Source organism: Haliotis rubra, unplaced genomic scaffold (assembly GCF_003918875.1).
Source record: "Haliotis rubra isolate DU_JTF1 unplaced genomic scaffold, ASM391887v1 Scf183, whole genome shotgun sequence".
In the NCBI taxonomy this organism is placed as follows: Eukaryota; Metazoa; Mollusca; class Gastropoda; order Lepetellida; family Haliotidae; genus Haliotis; species Haliotis rubra.
The window spans coordinates 92699-113292 of NW_025765814.1; the positions used below are offsets into that span (position 1 = coordinate 92699).

General features: G+C 39.2%; 1 protein-coding gene across 6 annotated transcripts in view; it reads right to left on the reverse strand.

The window, feature by feature from the left end:
* LOC124273684 (ras guanyl-releasing protein 3-like) overlaps nt 1–20594 on the reverse strand; it is an 87428-nt gene that overhangs the window by 30302 nt on the left and 36532 nt on the right. For all 6 annotated transcript variants that reach the window (XR_006897715.1, XM_046708956.1, XM_046708957.1 and 3 more), the window contains 2 exons: nt 6794–6997; nt 3702–3807 (listed from right to left, as the gene is read on the reverse strand). Coding sequence is in view for 5 of the 6 variants with exons in the window: in XM_046708956.1 (XP_046564912.1) it covers nt 3702–3807; nt 6794–6917 (230 nt within the window). In the remaining variant the exon portion in view is untranslated. The remainder of the gene's footprint in view (nt 1–3701; nt 3808–6793; nt 6998–20594) is intronic.

Genomic DNA, 20594 nt, shown 5'->3' on the forward strand with positions numbered 1-20594 from the left:
CTTGCATTTCAAGAGTTCGCTAGTTAACACTAGATCACATCAATGCTGGGCTATGTTTTCTATTCAAAGAAAAAATAATTCAAAATACACAAAAAAGAGCAACATATGAAACAACTAAATTTGTATCTATCTACACATTGTATGACAAGGCTGTGCAAGAGAATGAAATTGTATTTTCAAATATGGGTTCCATCAAGGCCATGCTTTTTCATTTAATTTGAGTTTATAACTCTTAGGAATTCTGTGTCCATCTTACAAAAACAAATAGATTTGGATCACAATGGTAAAGTTCAGTTTTATAAGTTCGGTGAACATAAGAGCATATATTAAAACAATGAAAGATACAACAGTTAATTGCAAACACAGTCTAACACACAGTCATATCAACTTAACAGTGTCTGTAACTATCAAAGATTTTGTCCATTTCAGATTTCAACAAAACTGTCCCTTCTTTACCAAATGTAAGTATGTAAGTGTGTTGATTCTCACAGAAATGTGTGAGAGCTGACACAGTTGCACTAATTATGTAAACATTATTTTTTCTGTTCAAAATGTGTCAGTGGTGAAACTGGCAACAGCTGCCAGAAGCTGATTGATTGACAAACAAATATTACATTCACCATCAAATCCAAACCCCAAATCAATACATGGTAAATTATCAACACAAAGAGTCATTCTCAGAAATACAATTGATTAAATATTTCCTGAATTTATTTATACAACAGAATATGAGATAAATGTTCTTATCAACCCGGAAGTTGGGTTCCATTGTTCAAAACATTGTGATGGACACAATGTTATCAACCACAGTCCCCTTTCACAAACTGATCTAAGGCTAAGACCTTTTAAACTCTACCTAAAAACCCACATACACTTAACTTAGCCTTAGCGCTAAGATTGTTTTGTAAAAATGGACCTAAGACCTCACTACCCAAAGAAATTTTAGCGCTAAGTGAGTGAGTATGGTTTTATGCTGCTTTTAGCAATATTCCAGCAATATCACGGCATGGGACACCAGAAATGGGCTTTAGCGCTAAGACAGTAACATATGTCTATATCAAAGTATGGAAGGTAAGACTGTCAGGGTGCTAAGATCACTCTGTGAGTGCAAACTTGGTAATGATGCTCCAGAGTTAAACACAGCCATGGACACAATGCTATCAGCCTATTTCACAATGAGATATAGATTATTGGATTAGTTTGAATGTCTTAATGATTTAACTGAACACAGTTTGAAAGACATTGGATTTGACTAAAGTTACGCATGCTTTCATTTCTACAGGTGAAACATTTACAAAAAGACAACAATCTCACAAGATGCCACAGTTGACAGTGTTTACATGTCGACAGTGCTGTTTCAGAGACATCAAAACAATAGATCATTACACATGATGTCAACTGTGGCCGACGAGTGATATTTTACATGACGTCAGCAATGACAGGCTAGTGTAACTTCACATGATGTCAACTGTGGCCGACGAGTGATATTTACATGACGTCAACAATGACAGGCTAGTGTAACTTCACATGATGTCTACTGTGGCCGACTAGTGATATTTACATGACAGGCTAGTGTAACTTCACATGATGTCAACTGTGGCCAACGAGTGATATTCACATGACAGGCTAGTGTAACTTCACATGATGTCAACTGTGGCCGACTAGTGATAACTTCACATGATGTCAACTGTACAACAGTGATATTTACATGACAGGCTAGTGTAACTTCACATGATGTCTACTGTGGCCGACTAGTGATATTTACATAACAGGCTAGTGTAACTTCACATGATGTCAACTGTGGCCGACTAGTGATATTTATATGACGTCAACAATGACAGGCTAGTGTAATTTCACATGATGTCAACTGTGGCCGACTAGTGATATTTACATGACATCCACAATGACAGGCTAGTGTAACTTCACATGATGTCAACTGTGGACGACGAGTGATATTTACATGACGTCAGCAATGACAGGCTAGTGTAATTTCTCTTATGAACCAAAAAATAACAAACAAGTTATCTACCACAGTACCAAGATATTACTGCACATGGATTGATACAAATTACTACGTCATCAACATGATGTAATGTTGAAGTGATGTAAGTTTGAGTTTCATAATTCACTGAATTGATTCACATATATTCACGGAATTGATTCACATATATTCACTGAATTGATTCACATATATTCACTGCATTATTACAGATCTGACGAAAGTGGTGGTTTTTAAAGTTGACACAGAAAATTTATGAACGCGTGTGACTTAGTGCATCTGGTGCACATCTGGCCTGTTGAGTAAACTGCACAACTCTTGCAGATTTGCCTCATTATAATGCACACTATGTAAAAATCAAACAATATGTAATAATTCTACATCTTGCATCTTCACCTCATTATAATGCATCTCTCTCTTAAACCTAATTACAAACAGCCTTCAATATTCACACCATTCTGCTAAGACAGCGACTACTAATTGGTGCTAAGGGCATGTAACATACAGATAATGTTGGCTTGCAGCATTTGGGGCTATAAGTCGGAAAACTAAAATTTTGCCACAAAATCTGACAGTAAACATAAACAAAGTAAACATAAACAAATAGGACAAGCTACTAATCGGAGAACAAGTGACAAAAAGGTCTACACTAGTCGTTCTGGACCTGTTTTACAAAAAAGAAAGATAGAGAAGAATTTCTAAGGTTGACCAAGACTTCTGTGGTTTCACACACGATCAAATAACACACGAATATTGACCTTTATGGCTGAAAATCGACCTTGACCTTTGTGCACAAACTGACATCCAACCTTAGACCTGTTTTTCACATCAACTTTGATAAACTTTATCCCTTCTTGTCATTGTAACTATCAGGGCTCGATTTAGGAGTTGTTAACCTACTTGCACCAGGTGCAACCTAAGATAAAAACCTAGATGCACCAGCCAAATTCCAAATGCACTGCTTTCATTGCAATGTGTAGTGAAAGAAAATTAATATGCCATTGAATTATTTAAAAGTTGAGAAGAAAAATGAGCTGAAATCATTATGCCTGTAATGTTAGATTTATTGTTAATATATTTCTCCAAAATTGACTTGCACCTGGTGCAAGTTAGACAAATAACTAGGATGCACTTTGTAATATGGGTTGCACCAGTGCAAGTAACAAAGGCACCAGAGCAAGTAACAAAGCACTAAATCGATCCCTGACTATTATTATCAATGTATGGCTTGCTGTCGTCAGGATATGGCTGAAATACTGCCAGTGTGACATAAAAAGTTTACCTCACTTATATAACTATCTAGAATAAAAACGTTAGCTATATGTATAGACGAAATGAGTCAGTGAGGCAGCTCAATTGTTAACCAGTCAGGTGAGTTCAAATTGCACTACAAAACTGAATACATAAATGCTAATAACATCTGTGCTGGTGCACAAGCAGTTTCTCAATCTGACAAGAATTGATTCTACTAAGAATTAATTTTAAATGCCTATTTATATAACCAAGTATAGCTAAACCTTCATCATAGAAGACTATCTGAGAAGATGTTCATCATGAGGACACACCATTTCTGTAATAAAACATTGAACAATGTCAAATATTACTGTAATGGCCTACTTATCAAAAGGTTTTCCAAGAATCAAAATGGCAAATCTTCTTTGAATGACTTCTTTGAATTAATTTGCAGTACTATGAAGGATACAGATCTATGAAAGCCTGAGCAAGATCTTCAGACTTCATGAACCATTGGTGCATGAGGTAGAAGACCCGAGCGTACTCCTCCTGCCGCTCGCACGGGCCCGCCTCACCTGCAACACAAGACACACTTGTTATTGGAGACACTTCACATGTCACACTGACATGTACATCCATTTCAGTTGGTAAATGATAGACACAGTAATATTCCAACTACATGATTGACAATAGTCTAAATAATCAGATCCAGTAAGTGAGTGAGTGGGGTGGGGTGGGGTGGGGTGGAGTGGAGTGGAGTGGAGTGGAGTGGAGTGGAGTGGAGTGGAGTGGAGTGGAGTGGAGTGGAGTGGAGTGGAGTGGAGTGGAGTGGAGTTTTATGCCGCATTTAGCAATATTCCAGCTATATCAAGGTGGGGGACACCAGAAATGGGCTTCACACGTTGTGGGGAATTGAACCCTGGCCTTCAGCGTGACGAGCGAACGCTTTAACCACTAGGCTGCCCCACCACCCATCAGATCCAGACAATCCAGTGATTGACATCATCACATCAACCAAGACACTGAACGTGACCACCCGATCCACTATTTCAAGTCATCCCTTAGAAGCAGGATATGATGCTGGGTACTTTTATTCTTACAGACTTTCCACACTGTGTAAGAGTGTGGGTTCCATCAGACCTGCAACAATCCTTGTATTAGTCATTTACCTATGGTGGAACACATAGGTATGGGTACAGCACTGACAAAAATTACTGTCATTATCAGGTCAAAACATGGGCTTTAAGCCTTATCATTGGATCACTACATATCAGCCACCAGGAAGCGTGAGAGTTTGGAGTGTTGGGCGGTGGGGTAGCCTTGTGGATAAAGTGTTTGCTCGTTACGCCTAAGACCCGGGTTCGATTCCCGACATGGGTACAATGTGTGAAGTCCATTTCTGGTGTCCCCTGCCATCATATTGCTGGAATATTGCTAAAAGTGGCGTAAAACCATACTGACTGACTGACTGGAGTGTTACATCACTTCTAAAAGTGTTTCAGGCACACTGCTGCCTGTTGGAGCAAATCACTATCACTTGGTGCAAAGTTTATTGTAGAGAAGCCATGGTTCATAAACAAACACCAACACTTGCCACCCAACCCCCTTGGATACAACCTCTTGCCAACAACCTTCACAGACAACACCCAGTGCAACCCTGGGTGTAACCCATGCTCTTGGACAACACTCCTTGCCAATGAACCTTTCGCAGACAACACCCCTTGCTAACCCAACATTTTGGACAACACCCCTTGCCACCCACCTCCCTTCAGACAACATCCCTAGCACTCCACCCTCTAAGCCAACAACTCTTACCACCCCAGACTCCTCGGACAAAACACCTTCCCAAACCACCCTTTTCAACAACATAAAACCCATCATTATTTACATCCATCCTCAATGTCTGAGCCAGGTAATATTCACAAAGCTTGCCACAGATATCCATTCTACTTCCTCCTTTTGAACACTGATAATGATAGATTACTGCACTCCAGATACGAAACACGGAAGTCACACAGTGTAAGCTCATTGTAGCAATGCAGCATTGTGCACAGTTGATCGGGTACAGGAGTCTAGGACTGTGTTCCATGTAGCAATCTTAACACTGAAGTTATCATGACTACCATACTTTAACACAGGTTTAGGGACCATTCAGAATTTATGGCTTTTTGAGGGAGGGAGAGAGAGAGGAGGGGGGTTGGAAGGGTGGGGTGTCACTGATTTTGTACATGACATGCAGGGGGGTCACTTACATAATATGTATACATGATGTATACATGATGCATACACATTGTACATGCATCACCATATAAGTCATCATCTCCAGACCAGATTTGTTAAGATGATAGTATTGGGAATGAACAATGTGATATTACAGGAAAATGTATTGTGATCAATTCCCAACTTCAAAGATATGTATAGGGCAGAGAAAACTATGGCTTGTAATCACATTGCTTCTACATTAAGTACAGTTTTAATCAATTAAAGTTTTTTATATCCATAGTTTGTTATACACCATTCTATTCAATGTCTTATATTGACATGGGTTAAATTTTCAATCTACACAACACAGCTGTGATTTGGAAATTGAAACAAAACTGAAGTGTGTGCATCCTAATGCCGATCCAAGTTGGCATCGAACACTAACATCAAATTTCAACACATTTTGACCAATACATTTTGTAATTCCAGTGATTCTTGAAACAATTTGAGTACTATAATCATTTCAGTTCATCAAATAACTGCACTTCTTCTGGAGAAAAAAGGTGGTCCCTAAATTTGAAAACTGAACCAGCAGTTTTCAAGTTACTGGTTCAACAAAAATGTCTTTGGAAGGACGGACAGAATTCCTTGTCAGTTTATGATGATCTGCTCTCCTTTTATTTTTAATTATTCTGAATAACATACCTGATGACTGCTGGTGGCATAAATGATTTTTTATCATTTAGACAAAAATTAACACAAAACCAACATTTTAAGATCCGCATGTTTTGTATCATCCTTCCTGGAACCCATCAGATAAAACCTTGGTATATAACTTGAAGAAACTGTCAATTTGCGAAGGTTTCAGATCAGTTTATTTTTTACATACATGGATAGATTAGTTTGGTTTGGTTGTTGTTTAACGCTGCACTCAGCAATATTCTAACTAAATGATGGCAGTCTGTAAATAATCGAGTTTGGTCCAGTCAATCCAGTGATCAACATCATGAGCATCGATCTGAGCAATTGAGATACGATGACATGTATCAACCAAGTCAGCGAGCCGGACCACCCGATCTTGTAAGTCGTCTCTGATGAAAAGCATGGGTTGATGAAGACCAGTTCTAACCTGGATCTTCACTGGTTACATTGATGGAAATGAAAAAGGGAACATATGAAAGTGCAATTGTTCCTTTATTCAAAGCTATTTTTTTAGGAACACTTGTACTTCCATGTGTTCCCCTATTCATTTCCTTTAGTTTCTTTCATGCACTGCTCTTTTGATACTGTATAGATGAATACTGATATCATCATGGTAATGTCCTATGCTATTCGTCCACATGAAAATCAGCGACTTACAGAAGACTTCTACGCAGAGCTGGATGAGACGTTCCGGCGTTGCGGCGCGGATGTTGACGCCGGGTAGCACCGGTCTGTCCTCCTCCATCAGAGCCACGCCCACCAGGAGATCCACGCCCTGCATTGGCGGCGGCGACTCGGGGGGTCAGCAGCAGCGGTGGCGGCGGCAACTCCGCCACAGGGATCACTCACTCCAGGGACACACTGCAACAAAACAACAAACATCAACAATGCTGATAGTCAATAATACAGTGTTACAGAACAACAACTGTCTTACAACACTGATGGTTGTCACACAGATTCCTGAAACTTATCATATAGTGGTGATGTCACCCCAACATGAACAGAAAATATCCCACAGCACTGACCCCAAGTGAATTCAGTGCACTTGGGGTCTTCCTGGGCAGTGAGTGAGTGAGTGAGTGAGTGAGTGAGTGAGTGAGTGAGTGAGTGAGTGAGTGAGTGAGTGAGTGAGTGAGTGAGTGAGTGAGTGAGTGAGTGAGTGAGTGAGTGAGTGAGTGAGTGAGTGAGTGAGTGAGTGAGTGAGTGAGTGAGTGAGTGAGTGAGTGAGTGAGTGAGGTGTAACACTGCTTTCAACAGTATACCAGTCATATAAAGGCAGCTTAATTCGAGAGGAAAATCTGAAGTGGTCATCACTTAAAGGGGGCAGAGGGGCATTTGCTGAAGGACTGGGTTCTCGATTCCCCTCATGGGTACAATGTGTGAAGCCCATTTCTAGAGTGCCCTGCCGTGAACATTCCCAAAAGCAGCATAAAGTCCAACTCTGAATGCTGAATTTGTAACAGAATTTCAGGCATTTTCAGATCTGTTGATAGTGATGGGTTTGGATGGAAATTATTGACATTTTAACTTGATGTAGCGCCACCGGAAGCTGGGCAGTGATAGCTGTGTCTGTCCCAACACTCCTAAATGTAATCATCTCATTCCATGGATATATTTGTTGCAACAGCTGTCATCAATGTATCCAAATTGTGTATGGCCAGTTCAAGTTACAGTGTCCTTCTGTAAGTGCAGATAGGTGAAACTTTATGTCATGGATTTTATGACATTGAGGGGCGGTGGGGTAGCCTAGTGGTTGAAGCGCTGGCTCGTCACGCCGAAGACCTGGGTTCTCGATTCCCCACATGGGTACAATGTGTGAAGCCCATTTCTAGAGTGCCCTGCCGTGAACATTCCCAAAAGCAGCATAAAGTCCAACTCAATCACTCACTCATCACTTACAAGTAAGCTGTACTGCCCCTGTCGCCGACAAAGTGATCATTTCAATAACAACTTCCACATATATAAACTAATTCAGCAACAACAACTACACAATTTTTCTCACAAACTTTCCCAAGTCTAACCAACAATAGTTCAAGAAGGAAATGTTCAGCCTAAACAGATGCTGTTGTAGTTAATGACCCATAACACCATTGCACCTGGCAACGTTACTGACACACCCCTGGTTGCAACAAGAGGGGTCTATGTCTGTTGTAACAGGTGACTAACGGGATCAGGTCGTCAGGCTTGCTGACTTGGTTGATGCATGTCATTGCATCCAAATTGTGTAGATCAACGTTTATGCTTCAATCACAAGATTTGTCATCTCCAGACTTGATTATCTGGAGACCATCAAAAATATACCTGGAGCACTGATGTGTTTGGCAAACAAACAAACAAACAAAAACAACAAACAAACACCATTGACAAAGTATCTGCTCAACACAAGAACAAGGAAAGTTGACAGTTGCCATCAGGACCGACCACACGGAAGACATTGCCTTTTAGATCAATACAACCACAATACCGCTAGTGAAATTTATCAGGGCAGCACCTTTACCTCCATGTATGTGCACGTTTTTATCATGTCTCTAAACTGAGAGGAAAACATATCAACTATCACCTCCAGAGAAGGTGAGGTAACGTGGTATAACAACCAGTTAACTAGCTTCCATTCACCTCTTGCAGTGATTGGCCATTTACAATAAGCCCTGTTTGCACCTGTCTCAAGACACTGTCTAGTCTGTCGTACAGACCCTGAAGTAAATATATCCAAGAAAGCCCACCCAAGTCTAGAAAATGTGGCAAGTCTAGATTTCCTCAGCTTCAGGAAAATGTAGAAAGTCTCAGGGCTCCTTTTCATTATATTATATTTTTTTTTACTATGAACTTTTTTCAGTAAAATATGTTCATTTCAGAAACTAGTTGTTAGTCTAGACACTGTCCTCAACACTATGTTGTTTACTAACACTAGGAATTTATCTCAGATTCTAAACAACTCTTCATAGGCAGCTTGAAAAATAAATCATTATGTACAAAACTGCGAAAACTTTCTTGCATCCTTTAATTCAGCAGTATTTTAACATTGAATGTACACTTTGAATTTTCAAGGCAAACAATTTAAAATGACACATTGATGCCTTGTTATAACTTTAAGTACAACTGTTGGAAAATGTTATGGACATTCCTGGCAGATGAATATCAGTTGCTTCGCAGGTCTTGATCATCCCCTTAACACATTCAAGTTGGATCTGGAATAGCAACCCTAGTTCCTTATACTCTGTGGGACAAGTTGTGAGTTGGGTTTTACGCTGTTGTTAAATTATTTTGGTCTGCAACTTCAGCCGAAAGTAGTCTTAACTCTGTATCAAGCAAAATTCAGTTACTCTGGCCATATCACAGTTGGGATACAGACTTCACACATTATGACCCTTGGGGATTGAGGTGGGGAGTCGTATTGAGGGTGGAGTGTCGGTGAAATCAAACTTAGGGCATGACTTTGACTGAAGCGACTGAAGCGTCAAAGCATCAATATTTCAGGTAAACCCTCAGTCACTATTGTTTGATTTAAAAAGAGAATTGAACTATTTCTCTTAATAAATTCCATATCTTCATAATAGGAGGTAAAGAGAAAGGAAACTTTCAGTCGGCAACAAACAATAATGTGTTCAACCAACCAAATGAGAGTATGATGTCAGGTTTTACTCAATGCGTTAAAAAAAAAGAAAAAAGGAAGATACTAATTTCCTACTGACATCCCACAGAGTTTCATTTTCAGTTGTCATCAAACAAGACAACAATGACCAGTATCAAATCGATTCTGCTTCCCCCCCACCTGGCAAATATTATTACTGCTTTGAACAGCTATATTATATAGTGTGTGGGAGGAATGCCCATAGTGATGTGAAGCTTGGATGTTTACCACTTTGACCAAACTCATAAACACAGGTGTTGAGGGAGTGAGTATTGTTTTACACCATTTTTGGCAATATTCCAACAATATCACAGCGGGGTCATCAGCAATGGGCTTCACACACTGTATCCATGTAGGGAATCGAACCCGGGTCTTCAGAGTGACAAGCATCGCTTTAACCATATGGCTACCCCACAGGTATTGAGCTGACACATCCTTAACCATGATCAGGATTGACCAGAATTCCGAGCAATAATGACAGGTTTCTGGCATGCCTATGAGATGAAAATATGCACAGTGAATTGCAGCACCTCTGCCATGAAAACCCATCAGCATTGGTATCACCAAACAAGGGTCATACTTTGGTCAAAATATATGATATAGCTGGAACATTGTTGCTGATTGTAAACAAGAAACACACAAACTAGATCTAGATGTTATTACTACTGGGTCTTGGACTGTAGCATGTGTATTTGTCATTTCAAATTCCATCTGCCGGAAACTGTGTACCTTATGAGCACATCCTGGACATAAAAAAGTGAATTTCAAGACTGAAGTTCAAATTTTCAATAAATCAGGATATTTCTGTACCTCCTTATATGTTCTCCAACTTTCTGTCAGAGAAAACAGGATGTTGTTATGTTCCAACAACATTCCCAGGTGCCGAGATCCATGTTCAGTGATCACATATATGTATTCCAGCATGAAACATAACTTAACTGCCATATTTTGGTTAATTTGACCACATAGTTTAAAAGTTTTGCATTAACAAGGAGAGTACCCCATGCATATGTCATTTGAAACTGGTCCAGCAACTCATGTTAGTGATAAGTACTGACTAACAGGATTGGGTTGTCAGTGACTTGGTTATCATCGTGAGTTAGTGAGTTTAGTTTTATGCCACACCCAGCAATATTCTAGCTATATGTCGGTGGGCTGTAAATAATCGAGGCTGGATCAGAGTGAGTGAGTGAGTTAAGTTTTACGCCGCACTCAACAATATTCCAGCTATATGGCGGCGGTCTGTAAATAATAGAGTCTGGACCAGACAATCCAGTGATCAACAGCATGAGCATCGATCTGCTCAATTGGGAACCAATGACATGTGTCAACCAAGTCAGCGAGCCTGACCACCCGATCCCGTTAGTCGCCTCTTATGAGAAGCATAGTCGCCTTTTGTGGCAAGCATGGGTTGATGAAGACCTGTTCTACCCCGGATCTTCACGGGTCAGTCTGGATCAGACAATCTAGTGATCAACAGCATGAGCATCGATCTAAGCAATTGGGGAACGATGACCATGTCGGTGAGCCTGACCACCTGATCCTGTTAGTCACCTCTTACAACAAGCATGGGTTCCTAAAGATCAATTCTAACGGGTGGCATGTCATTGTGAACAAACTGCATAGATAAATGCTCACAGCATCAATCACACGATTGTTTGTATTATTTCAGATCATAAAGCTGTAATAGTGCTCAGTGCAGTGTTAAACAAGCAGGAGGCAACTGACTGACTGACTGACTGACTGAGTTTGGTTTTATGCCGCTTTTAGCAATATTCCAGCAATATCACAGCAGGGGACACAAGACATGGGCTTCACACATTGTACCCATGTGGGGAATCAAACCCAGGTCTTCGGCGTGACAAGCCAACGCTTTAACCACTAGGCTACCCCACTCCCCTCAATGTCATAAAATCCATGACATAAAGTTTCACCTATCTGCACTTACAGAAGGACACTGTAACTTGAACTGGCCATACACAATTTGGATACATTGATGACAGCTGTTGCAACAAATATATCCATGGAATGAGATGATTACATTTAGGAGCGTTGGGACAGACACAGCTATCACTGCTCAGCTTCCGGTGGCGCTACATCAAGTTAAAATGTCAATAATTTCCATCCAAACCCATCACTATCAACAGATGTCTTAAAATGCCCGAAATTCTGTTACAAATTCAGCATTTCAAAAATATATATGATTGATGAGGTAGATGGAATCCATTCAGGGAATTCTCAAACAACATAAACAAGAAAAAATTGTGTCCAGGGACACAGATGCCCCCGTTGACATTCATAAGACATATAAAGATCAATAATTGAACAAAATTCACGAACAAGTTCAATAAACATCTATGCAACTATGAGATGCACACCTTTCGAGTCCCAATGAAACACATGTATAAGCTTAATCAATTCTGTTCAGCAGTTTTTGTGGAGAAGTGGATAGACTTAATCCCCCTATTTCACTATCATCAGAGAGAAATTCAACAAAATTTATCTAAGTTTAAATGTCTTTAAACATACAAAAAAATATAAAATACAAAAACAAAATATGAGATGCACACCTTTAGAGTCTCTATAAAAGACATATGTAAGCTAAATGAGTTTTGTGCAGTGGTTTTTGAGAAGTGGATAAAGTACACCCCCTGTTGTATGGGACGAACAGAATGAATAGAACTAAGTTCAAACATCTGTAGAAGTGACAAAATTACGAAATTGGATGAGATGCACACCTTTAGAGTCCCAATGAAACACACGTAGAAGTTCAATCAATTCTGTTGAGCAACTTTTGTGGAGAAGTGGATAGACTTCATCCCCTATAACACTATATTCAGAGAGAAATTCAACAAAATTTATGTAAGTTCAAACGGCATTAAAATTGGAAAAATAAATAAAATACAAAAACAAAATATGAGATGCACACCCTTAGAGTCCCTATAAAGCACATGTGTAATCTAAATGAATTCCATAAAGTAGTTTTTGAGGAGAAGTGGATAACGTACACCCCCCTGTTGGATGGAACGAACAGGCAGAATAGAACAAAATTCAACAAAGTTCAAACACCTGTAAAAGTGACAAAATTAAGAAATTGCATAAAAAATTATGAAATGCACACCTATAGAGTCCCTACGAAAGACATGTAGAAGTTCATTCAATTCTGTTGAGCAGTTTTTGTGGAGAAGTGGATAGACTTCATCCCCTATTACACTATCATCATAGAGAAATTCAGCAAACTGTACCTAAGTTCAAATGTCTCTAAACTTACAAAAAAAACAGTAAAATACAAAAACAAAATATGAGATGCACACCATTAGAGTCCCAAGAAAGTCCATGTATAAGTTCATTGAATTCCACAGAGCGTTTTTTGTGGAGAAGTGGATAGAGTACATTCCCTGTTTCGTATGGACACGGAGGGTAACCCTATATGCCCCTGCCATATATGGCGGGGGGCATAAAAATAACAAGAGGTACGTCCATTAAGTCAACTTTTCAAGCAATATTTTAATGAATCGATGACCTGCGAAACATATTAGCCGGAGCAAGTGTATCAAATACTGCCAAGCATACAGTGTTATAGTGAGGGACGAACATAGTACTACAATCAAGGAGTATGTCACTAACCAGAATACCACTGTGATATTATTGAACAAAGAAAAGAAACAAGCCATCAATGGTTTCCCCTTATTAAGTTATTGCACTAATCAGACTATCAGAACAGTATCACAACATATCAGACAACTATCGAACTTTTAGACACTTGTAAGGTCTCAGAAACAAAAGCTGATTTCAGATCAAGATGAATATTTGATAATTCACTAAAACATCAGGAGTAGAACAGTAGCTTTGTATTCGCCTTGTCTGGTACCTGGGTTCATTTTCCAATAACCTGAACCCATTTACGTCTTCAACAATATATTATTAAAGTGCAAAACCTTACTCAAACAAACAATTTCTAAACTAAATCAGCAATAGTGCTTTGATCTGTTAATACTGTGTACCCGTTAATAGCATTATGGGTAGTTGTGTGACCCTCCTGTCTGTCGACCTCGTCATCTCACCTGGATATCGCACCTGTCTATATTGTCCTGGCAGTCAGACAGGTGTATCAACACATTCACCTCTTCACTTTGATCACAAATTAACATCTGCAAACACCTCTCGCCATTTCTCTTTACACAGAGCAGAACAGATTTAGTCCATTCCCTGGGGCGTTCCCTGACCCCCACCTTCTTCAACCAATGTCCCCAGGAGCTGTGACAGTTAACAGGAAGCCCTCATTAACTACCTGTATCTGTCTACAAACCTCATCATTCACAGCCATATTAATCAATGCACACCTGTACAGATTAGCCAAGGGTTTACACTGAGTGCATGATATTGTATTCACAACAACTGTTACCATTTATTTTTTTTATACCAGTCGGAATAATAAAGTTAATAATATATTTACCTCAGTTTGATGTTTCAAACAGACTTCACAGTTTGGTTCTATAATTACCTTTTCATCATAACATAGTTGTATTTCATGTAATCTGTATATATTTATACATTTTAAAAATATTATATTTATGCAATGGTCAGTATCGATGACGTCAAATCCTCCATTTTCATGTTGTATTATATGTTGCATGGGAGCGGTGTTCACCAATCCCAATTCATCTTCATGAATAAAAATATGTTTAAATCATAACATACCTCCGTATATTGAAAGCCGATAATCTAATCCTCCGAGCTCCTGAGGACTCTGTTCCAAATAAGCAATGTCCAGGGTTGAGAGGTTCAATACTGTAGCATTTGGAATTAAGGAAACCCTAAATTCTATATTAACAATAGTGCTATGAGTGAGTTTAGGTTTCCGCCGCTTTTAGCAATATTCAAGCAATATAACAGCAGGGGACACCACAAATGGGCTTCTTAGTGCCAATGTGGCGGGAATTGAACACTTTAACCACTAGGCTAACACTTTAACCACTAGGCTACCTCACCGTCCCCAAAAGACAATATGACAATTTTTGCCATTGATATGAAGTGAGGGAATGAGCGAGTTTATGCACCTACTGTTTCAGCAATATTTTATCCAGTAGGGCTGTTACAGTTCACTTGAGTATTCAGTGAATTGGACCATATCCATCATGAACTGCATTAGTTATTTGTCATCATCAGGACCGAATATTCATGAATTTGTTTAAAAGGACTGGTTTTACAATGTTTACATGAATTTGGGTGTGTTTTGTTATCAAAGTGATATATACAATATGGCATACATCCAAGCAAGGCAGGATAATAGTCAACACTCGTATATATCTAATTTGAGTATATACTTGTCTAATTTGAGTGTACTGACTGAGTTTGGTTTTACGTGCAATATTCCAGCAACATCAGTGGTCACTGCCATGATTAACATTGTCAACACGATCAAAACATGTCAAATAATCTATTTGGAGACTGTTTTACTGAAAACAAAGAATAATACCTAACTGGTTACTGTATTTGGTGCCCAGTATTTGTATTCATTACCTAATATTGGTTATATGTATAACAATCGCCTCATAGAGAATTTGTTGCAGTCCTATCAAGATTGACTTTACCCACTGTACCCAAGTGGGGACATCAAACCCAGGCTTCAGGATGATAAGCAAACGCATTTACCACTAAGCCACCCTATCTCACTAATGTAAGGATAGCATCTATATTTTAGTTCAGATCAAATGTTACGGTTTATGCTGCTGCACCTTCAAAATCAGCCAAAACTCACATCTCTTTCATCCAGTTCCATCTATTCTGATTGGTTTGATTCCACCAAACAAACCAGCATCCTTTTCATATATACATAAACAAACAACATAACTCTCACTTCCAGTCATCCATGACGGAACCATGCTAACCTCTCTGTGGGTTGTCATGGTAATTACAAGCACCTGCTTCAGTGGAACTGGCTTTATTATCACATTATCTCCCGAGCAAGTTTCACTTCGAGTGATGGCCTATTTTCTGTGTTGTGTCAACATGAAAGGTGTGATTGACTGGGATCTTAATGTCCAACCTCTTGTCACTGGCTCAGGCTGACACAAATACACCTAATATTCATTTGAACTCAGTGCATCGTAGTAACACTGTATAATTTTAGCCACTGTTGCCAGATATAGAGCAGTAACGAGGCAATCTGCATGAGAATTAATCAATATCCACTGCATGCATTGTTAAGTGTACAGACAATGAACATTATACAGGTAGCCAGCAATGTATAGACTCAAGCACAGCACAGGACATCTTTACCTATCTGCAATATCCATTTAATCATCTGTCTGTCTGTTTTCTGTCTGTCTGTCTGTCTTGTTCAAGAGAGTTTCCACAGTCTCAGTTGAAAGGACACAACAGGAATTCATTATTGGCTGACTGACATAACTGTGGACAAAGAGTGAAAAACAAACACTGGGGCCAATACTGCTCGGAACTGGACCGTCCTTTTTTAAAGTATGCACTGACCAGGGTTCCCTATCAGTGAGTGAGTGAGTGAGTGAGTGAATGATTGAGTGAGTATAGTTTTATGCTGCTTTTAGCAATATTGCAGCAATATCACGGCGGGGAACACCAGAAATGGGCTCCACACATTGTACCCATGTGGGGAATCGAACCCAGGTCTTCAGCGTGACGAACGGACGCTTTAATCACTAGGCTACCCCACCTCCTCTGGTCCCCTATTAAGCTGAATCACACCCAAAACATGGCAGTGTTAGAGGGACTGAATGAAAGACTGACTCTTCTCCTGCAAACTCTTCAGCTCTGTGCTGATCTTGATTTATTCAATGTCATCATTGTCACAGAATATGGTACTCTTTAACCATCTGACTTCAATACTACATGAACTGTATCTAAATTGATCAATATTTCACAAAAATCACCTTTGGGAGATTAAACCGAATGAACACCTCATGTCACCTCTGACCTGATCCTGACCTATTTGGCTGGCTCCCAATCATAGATGTGTTTATGAAGAAAATACAAATTAAATTTGTTCAAATACCAATAAATTGGACAGGGTAACTGTTCCATAACTAGTTTAATTGGAAATAAGAAAGTAAGATTGTTTATGGATAACAACTTCTTTTGTTATATATGATGCGACGTTTCGGTATGGATTCTTATACCGTTGTCAAGCAAGAGTGACATTTGTTTAATTGGTCTACAATTCATGAATATCGCCAGTTTGGCTGACTACCACAATTCTGACTCATTCGAGAGATCTGATCACATAGTCATCTGTTGGGACATGTAAAATAAGTTCACCTGTGTTTACTCACACAGAGGTCTGTTTATACCTAGCTTGCTAGACCACCATTCCACTTAGTCCGCGGGTAAATTAGGGTCGACTTTTACCTGCGTCTGTACAGGTGAAGCCGATTGCACTTTACCACGAACAAATGACTGTCCTTGCTTTAAGACAAAACCTCCCGATCTCATGGCAGGACACCTTGTATCGCTGTGTTGATTCAACACACAGACTAAGGTCATCAGCCTTTCATGTGACCATTTGGAGTGTCTGCTCGATATTTAATAACTTCAGTGGAGCAGGTATATTTCAATTATATATCTGACACTCAGACAGTGATCTATACCAATATGAAATATTTTTAAATGAAGCTTTGTATACAGTGTTCACTAAGGCTGTAATGATTCACTCGCATATTCAGTGAATCGAACCGTAGCCCTTCATGAATATAATTCGTTATTCATGGTCACCAGAACCGAATATTTACGATTTTTTTAAGGGAGCATGTTTTACTTGAACCCTTATGTCCTTTCCAAAGTGAGATATGCAAGAATGGAACATGTACTAGCATTGCAGAAGTGCAAGTCATGTTAGTTTGCCAAGACTGCACATGGTACTGTCGATTATAACTATTACATACCAAATTTGAGTGTCATAAGATCACTGGTTATTGCTGTGACAAATCAAAACTGTCAACATGGGTGTTCCATATTGTACATCAATCACTTAACTACAATACTGTATTCGTGAATAACTATTTGTATTCGTTACCCAATATTCATGATACGTATCATATTCGCCACAGTGTATTCGTTGCAGCCCTAGTGTTCACAGGTTTCCACTGTTGTTCGTTCTACATCAGAAGTACATAATGAATCCATCAGTTATTCATATACTGACTGACTGAGTTTAGTTTTACGCCGCTTTTAGCAATATTCCAGCAATATCAGGGCGGGGGACACCAGAAATGGGCTTCACACATTGTGCCCATGTGGGGAATCGAACCCGGGTCTTCGGTGTGACGAGCCAACGCTTTAAACCACTAGGCTACCCCACCGCCCCAGTTATTCATATAACATTCCCATGATCTGTAATGTTTTCACCCGAACTAGTACGTTGACTTTTCTATATTCAAAATCCCTCAGAACTATGGAACAATATGAACAACAAGCATTGTCACTAAGGTGACATAATCCCCCGCCGCAAATTATCAAATCAAACTTATAAAGTAATGAAAGTTTAAGATGAAGTTAAATGTCAACAAAAACATGACCAGTCAACCTCTCTTGATATCTGGCTCTTTAGGTGTTCAAACACACACATATTTTCAAGACTGACTTTGACCTTGACATGAATGTCATAGTGTATGAAATATGCAAAACTAGTACTAAAGAAATTGCTTATTGAAAAACATTCAAGGGAGGTCTTGAAAGAAAATCCATTGAACCTTTCTTAAAATATCTTGCTGACAATTCAGGTTAACATTCTGAAATCTTCATAGTGTCGTCGTGACCCTAAAAATTATATGAAGGTCACCAAACTTGACTGGGCCCTGGGCCTTCCCTAGATGAAGCTTGGTGTCAAATATGAAGAAAATCCACTGAATATTTTTGATCGATATCTTGCTGACTATCTTAACAAGCAATGTAACATGCTGAAATCTTCAAAGTGTCTCTGTGACCTTGAAAATTAAGTGAAAGTCACCAAAATAGACTGGGCCCTGTGCCTTCCCTGGATGAAGCCTGGTGTCAAATATGAAGAAACTCCAGTGAATGGTTCTTGAGGTATCTCGCTGACAAGCATAACAAGTAGGTTAATATGCTGAAATCTTCAAAGTGTCTCTGTGACCTTGAAAATTAAGTGAAGGTCACCAAACCTGACTTGGACCTTTCTTATAGTGTGATGAACCTAGGTACCAAATATGGAAAAAATCTAGTGAAAGGTTCTTAAGATATTCCAATTTGTACGTACGAACGGACGGATGGAGCCTAATACTATATCCCCCGCTTCGCTCTAAACGCGCAGCGGGGGATAATAAACCAGCTATCATACAACATACTTCCAAGTGAGTAAAGCTTTAAGCCACTTTTAGCACCATTATCATAGGAGGGGACACCAGAAATAGGCCTTGTAACCATGTGGGGAATGTAGTATAAATGCATTGAAATGTGACCTTTGACCTCATCAATGTAGTAAGATCAATTTATCAACAATAGGTGGAAGTATCAACCCAAATATTGTGAACATGCACTGTATTTGTTCAAGTTGTCAGGAGAGTAGCTCCAACGTCAATCCGACCTGTTAGACACTGGTTAAAGTACTCATGTACAACTTATTAACATTAACAGTGGGAGGTGGGATTAACAGTGTTTGGCACTGTTTGGACGCATGTCTGTCCTTTATGTTAAACTCTGTCAGTATAAACTACATAAACTACTTCAAAATGGCTGGTACCCCATGTCCAGTCTGAGATACAGGGCTGCCTGAGTCATGTCACAAGTATGTTAATCACCACACACAGCAATTAGTCTCCCTATGTCAACTGTGGCTTGATCATACAGTCTACAACAGCTCCAACACCAGGACTAACAAGCAACAGAGGCCCAGATAAGCTGCGTATCCGGGTAAATTACGCATAAAAAATTTCCATTTACGCATTGAAAAATAATTGTTGCGTACCAATTACGCATTAAAAAATGTTAGATATGCAAAAGGTTTAAAACAAATGCGTACGGAATATATTTATAAAAATCGCTTGCGCAATGAAAAAGACATCGATTGCTATCAAGTTCTACTGTTCGTATAGGACTAGTGTTGTACTGTCAGTATAAGATGAGTGATTTTTTCCATTATATTTAAGTTGGTTTTGATTAGGTATGACATAAGGCAGAACATACCTGCTTAGTAAACTTACTCAATGACACCATACTTAGGTGAGTAAAATGACTGAAATACGCACTTATTTGAAAATTGTGGGTAACGGAAAATGAAATACCCACTCAACATTCATAATACCCACTCCAACAAAATACAGTGGGTACAGTACCCACATGAGCTAAATCTTATCTGGAGCTCTGGAGCAATTCACAATGCCATTGCACTTCATCGTTTCATTGACATACGTACATACATCACAATCAAGGTCACAACAGGAGAATCAACAAGCACTTGGTGTTGACAACCACAGGTAACAGATGCAGAATGTCAGACTACACATGTAATCAAATGTGACCTAGAATCTCAGGAGCAAATATGTTCTTTTACCTGATAACTTCATTAGATCAGCAACTGTAGGATTCAAGGTCATAAAAAGTGCCACAGTACTGAAGCTCACCTGCATATGTAGGTTAACACAGACCTACACTGAACAAAGGCATGGGCATTGATATTAAAACATATAATATTTACCAAGAACTATCATCAACTTCTTATGCATGGAAGACCGTGATGTGTAGGTAGTGATATATAGGTTGTATAATAAAGACAGATGTAACATAGACAGATATAATATAAGGTGTTATAATGTAGTCATTTAGTGATAGAAGACAGTG